Consider the following 13,125-nt stretch of genomic DNA (forward strand, 5'->3'; position numbering starts at 1 on the left):
CAATAAATAGGTGGGTGAAAATATCAAATACAGTCCCCTTTAACTTGAGTACAAGTTAAAGTTGTACTAAGTCATTGCCTGGTAGAGCAGTGGGTGCACAGAATTCAGAGTTTTATATATGAACAGGCACAAAGCCCAGTGAATTAAGTATATTCCCTGTGAGAAACCAATTTAAAATGGCTTGTGATGCTTCTGAAAACATGAGGTATAGATCAGTCAGAGTCAGCAACCCCACTGAAGAGTAGGTGCATCAGCTAATGCATATCTTTATGTTTTAATGGGTATCCAGATAATGGAAAAATATGTATTGAACTATGACAGCTTTATTGATGTGAAAGAAACTGTAGTGAAATGCTACATGTTATGCTCAATCTACTAAAGTGAACGGCTCAATGTAGAGTATTTGTTTTCAGTTGCAAGTTTAAAAAAAAAAAATCACTCAATTTTACTACAATTCTTAGGTAATGTTTCTGTTTCGGGAAGTGAAGTCTTCCAAAAAGGATATATTACTAGATAAAGAGCCAACCATGTGCACTCACATTTTCAGAAATCTCACCTTCTTAAAAAAACAAGCACTAATTAATATGGTCATTGACTGCAACAGGCAGCTAGAATTTAGATACCAAGAAAAGACAATTTTCAAAACACTTGGTTAGTAGGAACATATAAAGGTTAATAGAATGAGTGCTTCTCTTTAGCTCTCATTTCAGCTTCACTTAATGAACTCCAAGAAACTGATATGCAACTTGGTTTAATTATACAGCTTCAAAAACAAGTGACAACATTAGATACAAGTCAGTAGTCTTTGTATGTACATAGTATTGGTCTTAATCATGTTGACTAGATATCCAATTGAAATGCAGCTGCTTTACTTGCAGTATGCTACTAATTATGTCAGATAAAATTTGGCCCCAAATGTAGGTTTTATAAAGTGAAATGTTTTCACTATTTTATTTTAAAATTCTAATGGAAACAGATTTAAAGAAACCCACATTATTTCCTTGTACTATTTGCAACCCAAATATTTTAGCATTGGTCCAGCACATGAGAATGAGAGTCAAATTGACTAGAAGGAATAATCTATTTCCATCATCCAAACAGTGTGAAATGTGGAAGGAAAAAAAAAATCAGATTTTTTGTAAAATGGTTTTATTGAAGGTATTCAGTAACATAGGCTAAAATATATTTTTAGAAGCACAAACTTGCTTACCTTTTAAGAGCAGTTTATGTGAAAAATGATTTACTTAAAACTATATACTGCAGACAATTTAAGTATCACATCAAAAATGTAAGGGTGCAACTTACAGAAAAGATTTTTTATACCTAATAAAACAGTGTTCTGGAATTTCCATTAAGAGTCACTTCCTTTTCCTCTTAAGAGAATATTTAAAAACAAACAAAAAAAATAAATTAGCAGCTAGCATGGGAATTTAAGCCTAAAAAAGGAAGATTCAGAACTTTATTAAAACCACTGAACTTCACTTTGGTTTTAGTTTATTTAGGCCCCTACCGAACTATTTCAATTACAATGGTCAAAACATTTTGGCTTTAAAAAAAAAAAAAAAAAAAGGTCAAAGTTAATTGCATCAGACAATGGATTGACTTAGTTCTGCTAAATAAACCATATTTAGCAGAAGACAACTGCTCACAGGAACATCCGGATTCTGCACAGTCACACAGTTACAAATCATACATAAGACATAAAAAGATTAACTGGTCATTCTAAATACATGCCTGTACAATAATTATGTTTTTTTATCTAAAATACAAATGTAATTGTTTTTTAAAAAAGCAAATATATTCACATTTAATTTCACGTTTTCATTAGTTACACACTATATTGGTCTCATTAATACACTTACTTATGCAACTTAACTCATTCCTAAACAAATGGTTAATCATGACCCTACGAATGGAGTGGTTACAGTGGGATATAATGCACACTGAAGGAGTGAAATTTTGAAGGCCACAGAGCTTACTGTTTATGTAAGCAACACAGATCCAGATGTGTTGCAATTAGGAGCCAGAAGAGATGCAGCATTATCTGGAAACTGCTTTTCAAAATTAGGGCATACCATATGGAGTAGAGAACAAAGCTGGGGAATAAGTCAATATGCAGACAAGGGCAATAATATTTAAAGTCCTCAACCACTGTTGAGGAAGAGAGGGAAGTCTGCAACTTAATACTAAATAAGTCAAACTTTTAGATAACAAACCTTGGACCTGAATTGTTCCCAGGCAAAAATGACAGGCTTCAAATAGAACAGATTCCTTGTCTGGTTTATTAGAGGCTGTACTCAATAGTAAACAAGGTATCAAAATTTATTACATTGAGGTAACAAAAACGGAGGCTGTTGGTGGGGTGGGTTTTTGTTTGTTTTTTAACCAATAAAACAAAAGGGGTTTTGCTTCTCAGCTGCAACCAAAGCCGTTTTATAGCCCATTGTTACAAACTGGACATAACCCATGTAGTGATTCTAATTTGTTTCCTTCTTTTCTCCTCTACGATCTCCGATTGTCATAATCACTGACCATCCTTTTTACGTGTGACAGTTTACTCTTCAGTTTCTTGCACTGTGCCTTTTTGTTCTTATAGTCTGCTGACTAAAAACAAAAAACACAAACCAAATGTGGCATTAGACCAACCAGAATTCTCTACAAGTAATTTTTTTCATATGAAAAGGGCTCTAGGGCAGCACATTAATATAAAAATCCATTTTAAATAAAATTATAAATCTCAGAGTTATAAAAGTCAGTAAATATCAGTTTGAGTCCTATCTGGAAAAGGTTCCCAGGAATCTAAGCAGCTCATCTGTTTACACACAATTCTGGCAGTCTGTATAATGATAAACACTTGGACTCTTAAGTTACTTTTATACTGTAAAAAAATACTCCAGTTCCTTTACCAGCTTACTTAGCCTGCTGTAAGAAGAATCCATTCTTATAGGAACTTCCAAGGTTGGGGAAAAAAGAAAAAAAAACCCACAACACACACACGTGTATTGGTGACCACCAAGTAGGGAATCATATGTAAATAAGCCCAGACACAGTCTGATCAAGAGAGAGGAGTTGCAGTCAGCCCTCCTATGCAAGGTCCAAAGCAACTTCCCAAGTATCAGTAGCAAAAATATTACCAATACCTAGGAAGTACATAGTTTCAACTCCAGTACTGCCAATCTCAAGAGTTAAAAAATTGTGAGTTAGTCTCTTTTTGGGGTGGGGGAGAACTATTTGCCTTGTGTTCTTTCTTTGAGCATTCAGAGTTCATTTTTAAAGCTTTGTTCTACAGCCATGAGGGTTAGAAACTATTTTACTAAAAAGCTGACAATCTCATGTAATAAACTGGTTCTATCACCTGGGGCATTAAGACTGACATTAAATATCATGAGACTTGGCAACATTTCATCTATTGTTTCAAAGTTTTCATAAGTGGCAATCAGAAGATACTGTTCTCTCATGTATGCAGAAGTTTCAGATTTAGATTAGTTAAAAGCAAAACTGTTATTAAACTTCTACAAAGATAAAACCAGCAAAGATAGGAAAGACCTGTTTATCCATTCAGTATCTCCCTGCCAATGCAATCTTAGTCCCTTACTAAAGTTTGCCTACAAACGCATACAGTTTGACAGACTAAATCAGGAGAAGCCCAATACTTGAAAACCAGGAATGTTGCATATTAGGATTGAGGGACAAGGGAATCTTGCCCCACACTTAACCTTTGCCAGCGCTTTATTAGTCCTGCTATTTAATGGGCATTCTGTCTGCCTAGAAAATGCTTTAAGCATATTGAAGTCTTTACTCAGTTGCCATTAATTCAGTACTGTGATAGCTGGAGTCATCTCACCACAAATACCCATTATATTATGGCCATACTGAGAAGCATCTCAACAGGTTTTGAGGTAGTTTAGGCCAATTTCAGTCCTGGTATAAGTAGTCACAACTAGACTGACTGACTACACTGGAGATGTGCCAAGACAGAGTTAGACTTCTTGAATTTACTGCTCAAGCACAAGTTAGAGATCTGCTAAAAGAAAACTACTTGGCACCTGCTTCCAGTGCTTGTCACTCTGCATGTGAGTTGGACAGGGAGAAAAGGAAGGAAGATTTTATTTATTTATTTTACACACACACAAAAGTTAAGTCCTTAGAAATAACAAACAAGAATAAGAGAACCTTATGATACTTACTGCTTTTATATCCTTCATCCTATTGTACTCATCAGCAGCAACCTATAATTAGAGAGAAAATTAAATTAAGTAGGACAGTTCATGTCAGTGTTATGAATAACATAGGTTTAATATCCTATTACACGGTTTTGAGTTGTTAACCATACATTTGGAAAAAAATCTAAAGTTACAAAGAAAGGCAGTTGAACTACAGAGGATGTAAAAATAGTCTTTGGATGTCAGCCTGGTAGACAGTCTGAGGGATTTAGAGCTAGAAATCTGTCTGTGTTGGCGTGTACCATATATCCTATTCTCTCAGAGGAGTAAGGCCCATTTAATAAAAATCTGAAGGAGGTTGGGAATGATATTCAAGGCTGGACAAAAATTCTGATATTGACAGAAGAGATCATCAGTATTTCTTCCAGTACATGGATAGTTTTTAATCCCAGACCAAGATCTAGAACTCTGGAACAGAGTCTAAGAGATATGACAATCTTACTATCAAAATATCTGGAAATTTTTTCACCCTATTTGTAAAAGTTTTCCATTTACAAAGATCTTCAGTATCCCATCAAAATTTTAATAAAACCTCTAAATTCTGAAAAGCTCCTTTTTCAAATTCAAATTCATTAAGTTTTGCATGATCAGTTCACTAACTCTAAGTTTACTTGCTACATAGTAATTTGTATGACAAAGTTAGCATTCACTGGTGCATGGCACATATTTTTGCATACATTAATTAAGCACCCTACCCTTCACAACCCCCCCCCCTCAAGATATCCTGCATAAACATTCAAAGTTATCCACGGAAATACCTTATATTCCTCACTGTCTTCACTATAGTCATCCAACTCTTTATCCAGTCGAGAGAGTGTTTTACTGACTTCATCAAGTTCAGCTTGCAAACTCTTGTATTCTTGTAATCCGGAGTCAAAGTCTCGCTTATATGTTTGCCTTTGTTGATCTGTTGTTACTGGTGGGTATTCCCTAGGGGAAGATTTGGTGGCAGGGGGGGAGAGGGAGGGAGAGAGGGGGGAAAAAAGTCACTTGTTACATATGGTATGGGCTATCTTCAGCTGTATAACAGAAAGCGTTTGTTTATCCATTTGATGGAGGGTGAGAGTGCATGTTAAGTTTTGGATGAAAAAGTTTCTGCTCCTGACAGGCACTGGTAGGGCCACATAGCAAGCTCCTTAGTTCTTGTTATGTCTTTCTCCTTTATGTTAAAAGAGCCCTTTAATACTTGCTATTTTCTCCCTGTGAAGGTATTCTGTAATTATGTCACCTCTCAATCTCCTTTTTGATAAACTAAACTAAACAGACTGATCACTTCAAATTTCTCACTACAAGACCTTTTCTCCGGCCCTCAAAGTATTTTTGTGGCTCTCTTCTGTATCTTCTCAAAATGTGGACCCCGGAACTGTATGGAATAATCAAGTGTCAGTCTCATCAATACCATATATAGAAGTAAAATAACCTCCCTACTCCTATTATATATTCCCTGTGCATTGTTTTAGCCTTTTTGCCAGAGCACCACACTGGGAGTTCATGTTGAGTTACTTGTTCACTGTGATTCCTAAATCCTTTTCAGAGAGTCACTGCTTTCCTGGATACATTCCCCCATTCTGTAAATTTTGCTTGCATTCCTTGTTCCTAGATGTGTAACTTTGCTTTTGACCTTATTAACACACATTCTGTTTCAATGGGCCCAAATTATCAAGAAAACCAGATCATTACTTACCATTCCAACAATGTGTGTGTCATCTGCAAATTTTGTCCACAGTGATGTTATATTTGCTTCCAGATCATAGATAAAAAATGTTGAATAGCATTGGATCTAGTACTGCTCCCTTCAGACCACCACTAGAAACACCCCCATGCAAGTATCATTCCCCACTGATATCTACTTGCTGAGATCTGTCAGTTAACCAGTTCTTAAGCCATTTCATGTGTGCTCTCTTCATATTGTATAGAGCCAATTTTTTAAATCAGAATGGCATGCAGTATTAAAATCAAAGTATATTACATCTACATAGTTACTTTTATTATCAAACTTGTAACCTTACCAAAATATATAGTCAGATTTGTATGACAAGACCTGTATTCCATAAAAATCACATTTAACTGGCAGTATATTTAGGCTTCATTTTTAAAAAAAATTCAAGATAATATCAATGTTTATCGTTAAGCATTTTTTATTTATTACATTTTTACAATTGCGGGAAGTCATGCAGGGGTTAGGTGATTATTTAATGACAGATGTTGAGATTCCAAATGTTAAGAGTTTTTCAACTCTTAAAACACAAATTGTCAACATCAAATGTCCAAATATTCAAAGTATCCTTAAATCAACTAAATTTCTCAAGCAGCATTTTTTTCTTCACCCATCTGTAAATTTTGATGATTACTGATGGAAATATTTTTTGTTGCTTTGCATGTGAACAGTGAAATTGTCATTTAATCGATAAAAATCTAACCTTTCCAAGCCTAATTATATTCCTATCCTTTAATTCATTATTAATTGAATCCCATATCAGCTTTTCCATTATTTTGCCCAGGATTGAGGTCAGGCTAATTGGCCTATAGTTACCCAAGTCATCCTACTTTCCCTTTTTGATTATTGGCACAACATTAGTACTCTTCCCATCTTCTGGATTTTCCCAGGAACCAACTTCCCAATTCACATTTACAATGCAAAATACCCAAGTGCTTTTCCTAAATGCAAATTGCTAACTTTACCAAAAGTGTATAGTGGTTTGAATGGTTTAATCCTTCTTTCTTGTAGGTTTATAAAATCTTACACCTCTGCAGGTTAGGATTCAACTATATTATCCCACTGCCACCTTCTCAACAGCTCATTTTGGAATAGCCATCAGTTTTTAGCAAGTGTTCCACAGATTAACTTGATCATTGTCTAAAGACCACTTGTATTTATTTATGAATTATTATTATTATTATTAAATACGGCTAATTTCATTCAAAAGTACTATCCACTTCATAGCAGCATGAAGTCCTAGCTGTCCATAACAAATATTTCAGTTTCTTCATCACCCAAAGCATGTCAGTTTTTGTCTATATGCAGGGCAGCATTTACTGTGAGAGAACATTAGACTATGAAGGCTGGTTTAGCATAGATTTGCTACATGTGCTCAGGAGGAAATCAGTGCATTTCAATATTGAAGTAACAGGAGTGTTGCAGAGGAGGGGAAGAGTTTTATTACCCGCTTTTTGGGAGAGCTTGCAGCATGTATGCATTCAACTTGACTTGCTCTGATGAGCAGCGTTAAGAACTCACTAAAACAAATTTTGAAGCATCTATTATATTGGTTAACTGCTTCAGTCTCAATATTAAAATATAAATGGGACACTTCAAATATACTTGGTGCATTCCACTGAATACAGATGTCCCAAGACACCCAAAGTCTTGTTCAATGGCCACATTATGAAATCATTCTAGGTAGTAGCGTCAGTGGAAGAGGCTACTTCAGACAAGTAACAGCAGATAATGCTACTGCTGCAAATACTCCTTTCAAAGGCAATGTTTCCAAGTATAAAAAAGTAATTCTTTTCCCACCACCTTTCTAGGCCTCCTTCCTATTCCAATAGTCCTTATGCTGCCACTATCCACAGTATGGAAGTGGCACTGCAACTATATAAATAACAAGCTTCCAACCACTACCACATTCAGCAGAGACAGCACACTTATTAACTGGGTTAGCTCATCTAATGTATCACAAGCAGGGGAGTTAGTATTATTTCAATGCCTGATGAAGTTATTGTCAGTACCTGTCCCAGTCCTCCTCCAGCTCATCACAAGACTCCCCTCCAGTTGTGTAATCTGCATCATAGTTATCAGAGTTGGTTCTCTTCCGTCTTCCTGCTCTTCTCTTTTGTGGTGGTTCCTTAGTCGATCCATCATAACTACTGTTACCAGTATAATTTGACTGTGTGAGGTCCTTCATTAACGGAACAATAACTTCAGACTTCCTACCAAAAGCAGTAAAGATCTCATTAGTTGCCATTTACAGGCTGAATTATCAACATTAAACACAGGGTAAGTATTAACAGGATCAATTAAAGACAAAATAATCTGGATTTTTATTCTATAAAAAATTCAACATGTATTTGGAAAACAAGAGTCATTCATTTTAATTCACTAACTTTGGCTAACAAATTGCTTATAATATAAAATGTGAATGTATTTGTTCCAAACTAAAATGGAACAAGTTTCCCAGATTTTTAATCATTCCACCTCTGTGATTTCATGCTTCCATTTTCACCTAAAACTGGTGAGTTGAGAAACACACACTGGGTTGAAAGTGTAATCAACTAACCTTTTAAAGAATAGTAAGAGATCCCTATACAAAGAAAGCTGCTAGTGAATTTTTTAAAAAGTGTGTCTGTTACAGAATGGCACTCAGTTTAAAGTAAAAATAATAGTTGATAAAATGGCAGTAGCCCAGAGATCCGTCAAAGATATGTCTGTCAAAGGCTGTCCTTTGAATGGATGGAATCCATTTGTTACCTAAACATGGAGTGTGAAATTTCTTAGAGGATTAGCATTTTTGCTTTACAAATGCCCCTAAGATTTTAGAAACTCAACTACATTTTGCTTATAGCAAGGACTGAGAGACCATACCGACTGTCCTGGACACAATCGTGAGTATTACATTTTAGGATAGACACTGTAGAATAAAAGATGAAGAAGTGGACAACAGAAATAGAGTGTTTTGGTGAGCAAAAGTTAGGAAAATCTGGCATATGCACCAACAACTAATTTCACAGTATGGTGATAGTCCCTGTAAATAATCATGTTTTGTATAAAGCATCAGGAATAAATTTCCTATTTACAGGATCTATCATTGTTTACATATAGGCTCTCTCCGTGGATTTTCTAGAGCACAGGGCTGAAGATTGAGCTTCTCCCTGCTTGTTGATGTAAAACATCAAAGCTGTGTTGTCTGTCAAGACCTGCACCACCTTGCCTTAGATCTGGGGAAGGACCATCTGGCAAGCCAAACATACCACCCTGAGTTCCCTGACATTTATTTGCAGGGAGAGTTCTTCCTGGGACCAGAGGCCCTGAGTCCTGAGACTGTTAAGGTGGGCTCCCCACCCCAGGTCTGATGCATCCAAAATCAAGGTTACCAATAGATACATGGTAGCTAAAAGTTATGGAACCCAGTTCTCTCCACCAAGCCAGTGAAGCTAGGATGGGCAGCAAAATCATGAGTACCAAGTCCAAGTGGTGTCTGCCGAGGGAGGAGACTGACACCAGCCACATCTGTAGAGATCTGAGCTGTAGCTGCGTGTAGTGCACCAAATAGGTACATGCCGCCATGTGACCCAACAATTTGAGGCAAACCCAGGCGGTTGTAAGAGGGTAGGTTGCAAGGGGGGAGATCCAGTCTGACAGAGTTCAGAATATAGTCTCCAGTAAATAGGCCTGAGCTGGAGTCAAGTACCGCCCTGATGAATTCTATTCTCTGAACTGGGACCGAAGTTGACTTTTGCTCATTTATTATGAGGCCCAGTGCCTGAAAGGTGGCCCATATTATGCCAGTGATTTGCTGGACTTGAGCCTGTGAGTGGCCTTTGATCAGTCAGTCGTCAAGGTATGCGAAGACTTGTGCACCTCGATGCCTGAGGAAGGGCGCAACCACTACCATACACTTAGTGAAAACCCACGGGGCTGCCGACAGGCTGAAAGGAAGCACGGTGAATTAGTAGTAGCACTGACCCACCAGAAACCTGAGGAATCTCCTGTGTTGACGGAAGACAGAGATGTAGACATAAGAGTCCTTCAAATTGAGGTTGGCATACCAGTCTTCTGGATCCAGGGAGGGAATGATGGAGGCCAGGGAGATCATGTGGAACCTCAATTTCTTGTGATATTTGTTGAGGCGACAGGTCCAGGATGGGCCATTAGACCCCCTTTGGCCTTCGGGATTAGGAAATAATTGGGAGTAAAACCCCTTCCCTCTCACGTCTTGAGGAACCTCCTCTACAGCCCCCACACATAGGAGGGCTTGCACCTCCTAGATGAGAATCTGCTTGTGAGAAGGGTCCCTGAAGAGGGATGGGGGAGGGAGGTAGCAGGGATGGGGGGAATAAAGGGTTACTGGAGGGTGTAACCAACTGTTATAGTGCTGAGCACCCAATGGTCCAATGTTATGAAGACCATGCCAGCTGGAAGGGTGACAGGTGGTCTAAAAAACAAATGGGGGGTGGATCTGCAGTTGAGGTGGGTATGCCATCCTCAGACGTACCTTCAAAAGGCCTGTCTGACCTCACCAGGCTATCTATGCAAGTCCCACTGGAAAGCTGAGGCAGAAGGTAGGGGCTGACAACATTTATAGCCCTTTCACTTTCTTTTGTAGAGCTCCTGCCTGGGAGGCACCAGAAATCTGGGAGGCTGCTGGGGCCTAAAATGCTTCCTGGAGGCGTGTAAAGGCCCAAGGAGCAAAGCATGGCCCTCGAGTCTTAGAGGCCGTGAAGCTTGAAGTCTGTTTGTTCCAAGAACAGGAAGGTACCCTTGGAGGGGAGGTCCTGGACGGACTGCAACATTTTGTGAGAGGCACCTGATGACTGGAGTCATGAACAGTGCATCATGGTGACTGCTGACGACATTGTTCTGGCTGCTGAGTAAGCCACATCCAGAGCTGCCAGGAGGGAGGTCCTGGCCCTGCATCTTGCCTTACTCCAGGCTGGCCATGAACTCTTGCCTTGACGCCTGTGACAGAGTCCTTAAAATTTGACCACTGAGTCGCACAGGTTCAAATCGTACCGACCCAACAGAGCCTGCTCGTTAGAGACATGCAACTTGAGGCTGCCTGATGAATAAGTGGTGTGTCCAAACAGGTCCAGTCTCAGCTTCCTTATTTTTGGGAGTAGCATTCGACTGCCCCGTCTGTCCCACTCGTTTGTAGCCGACACCACCAGGGACCGGGGGAAAATGCAAGTACAGGTACTCAAACCCACTGGCTGGTACACAGTACTACTTCTCTGCCCTTTTTGAGATGGGGGCAGACACAAAGGGGTCTGCCAGAGCACCCTGACAGGCCCCAACACTGCCTCATTAACTGGCAGGGCCACTCTGGATGGAGCCGCTGCAGCCAGGATATCAAATAAGTTGTGCACAGACTCCTTCAGCTCCTCAGCTTCCAGCCCTAAGTCTGCGGTGACCCATTTCAGGAGCTCTTGATGGGCTCTGAAGTCATCCGGAGGCAGCGGGATACTGGGGCCTGCAACTGCCTCATCCGGGGATGACAAGGAAGAGGCCAGCCCTGGAGGATAGGATGCTTTTTCTTCCTCCATCTGCACCACTTCCATTGGGGCCACTTCTGGGACCTCCATACCAGGGTCAATACCAGAATCAGGGTCCAGTGCCGGGTGGGATGGAACAGTACCATCACCTAGAACTAGCAATATATTCTCTGTGCCTTGACTTCAAGGCATTACTCTGAAGGAAACTGTATCCAGCATACCTATGTCAGACAAAGGAAAGATCACCCCAGTCCAAAGCTGTCAGAAAAGGGAAGTAAAGGGGGTAAAGAGGTATCTCAGAGTGATATAGTGCAGTATTTCTCAACCTTTTTGATATCAGGGACAGGCTTGCTGCCTTCCTAAATTGTGTCAGGGAGATCTCGGGGACCAGCACTGGCCCACACACCTGTCGTTGTGGGAACACCGATATAGTGGACTCCATTCAGACTTGCCATAAGACTTCATCCTATTATAAATTTAATTTTAAAATTTCTACTCAATTTGAAGTGTTTTCCTTTCCCTATGCAGCTAACGACTATCTAGAGCAGGGGTTCCCAAACTGTGGGGCACACCCCTCTAGGGCAGTGTGACAGCTCTGGGCCATCCCCCACAGGGGACAGGAAGAGAATATGCCATACAGCCCTACTCTGTCCCCAGCTCAGCTCTAACCCCACTCCCAGCCTCAGCTCTGGCCCTGCCCCCAACTGTGGCCCCAGCCTCAGCCCCTTACCCCATCCATGTCCCTCCCACCCCAGGAGCCCTGGCCCCGCAGGAGGGGGCATGGACAGGAGTAACAAGGGGTTTGTGTGCAGCCCTGAAAAGTTTGGGGACCACTCATCTAGAGAATCATCTCTGGCACTTCCTGAAACAGGCAGAACTAGAACAGAAGAAGAGGTGTCTACTGGGAGGAGAGGTATAATTCCCCCAACTCCCCTCCTAATTGTTATGAGTGGCAAAGTTAAGATACTGCACATTCGGCATTTAATTCCAGAATCAGGGTTCAGTTGCTCTGAATTAGTTTTCAAAAGTTTGTGTGTTTCATAAGTGCAGGGCCTGATTCACACTTCAGTGTGTTCACTATTTAACAGTTTCTCGAAAGATCAAGGCCTGTATGACAAGTGATCTGCAAGAAAGAGAGAAGGAAATGTCTGTAGTATTTGAATTTGTGTCAGTAACTAAATTATAAGCAGTTGCTGGAGATCTTCAAATTGCAACTAATTTTCTTTTCACATGATGTGAGAGTAAAAATCAATGAAGAATATCCAAAGTCTTTAGAGACATGCTCTGATTTAAAGCATTCAGTAAACAACAATTATATTTAAACAGGTTGTAGACCTCAAAATTAGACCCAGCCATGGTTTTGTTTTTCAGGTGTACACACACCCCTCACTTTTGGCAGGGGGGGTCTCTTCCACTGTCATGAGCAAGCAGAGAACGGAGTAATACGGGAGTCCTGCTTAGAAGTGGAATTTCTGCACAGTCCAAGTCCTCTGCCTGCTCCATAACATAGAAAAAGGAACAACATGTGTGTGTTTTAGCAGCAGTCCAGTGTTGTGGATTTGCTACATGATTTCCAGTCTACAGAGCAGCCATCATGCACCACAGATGAGCTCAAGAGAGATACGGATGGGCAATTAAAAGTTGAAGAAGACACCTTCTAGTCCAGACACAAAGCAAACAGACTCTGTAGCAT

The 13,125-nt window shown here is 39.8% G+C and overlaps 1 protein-coding gene across 5 annotated transcripts in view; it reads right to left on the bottom strand.

Moving 5' to 3' along the window:
• Positions 1 to 871: 871 nt before the first annotated feature.
• OCLN (occludin) overlaps positions 872 to 13,125 on the bottom strand; it is a 43,031-nt gene continuing 30,777 nt past the window's right edge. For all 5 annotated transcript variants that reach the window (XM_045022240.1, XM_045022239.1, XM_045022238.1 and 2 more), the window contains 4 exons: positions 7,953 to 8,153; positions 4,982 to 5,153; positions 4,188 to 4,229; positions 872 to 2,604 (listed from right to left, as the gene is read on the bottom strand). In XM_045022240.1, the coding sequence (XP_044878175.1) occupies positions 2,503 to 2,604; positions 4,188 to 4,229; positions 4,982 to 5,153; positions 7,953 to 8,153 (517 nt within the window). In that variant the 3' untranslated portion in view covers positions 872 to 2,502. The remainder of the gene's footprint in view (positions 2,605 to 4,187; positions 4,230 to 4,981; positions 5,154 to 7,952; positions 8,154 to 13,125) is intronic.

The sequence above is a fragment of the Mauremys mutica genome, chromosome 6 (genome assembly GCF_020497125.1).
Source record: "Mauremys mutica isolate MM-2020 ecotype Southern chromosome 6, ASM2049712v1, whole genome shotgun sequence".
NCBI lineage: Eukaryota > Metazoa > Chordata > Testudines > Geoemydidae > Mauremys > Mauremys mutica.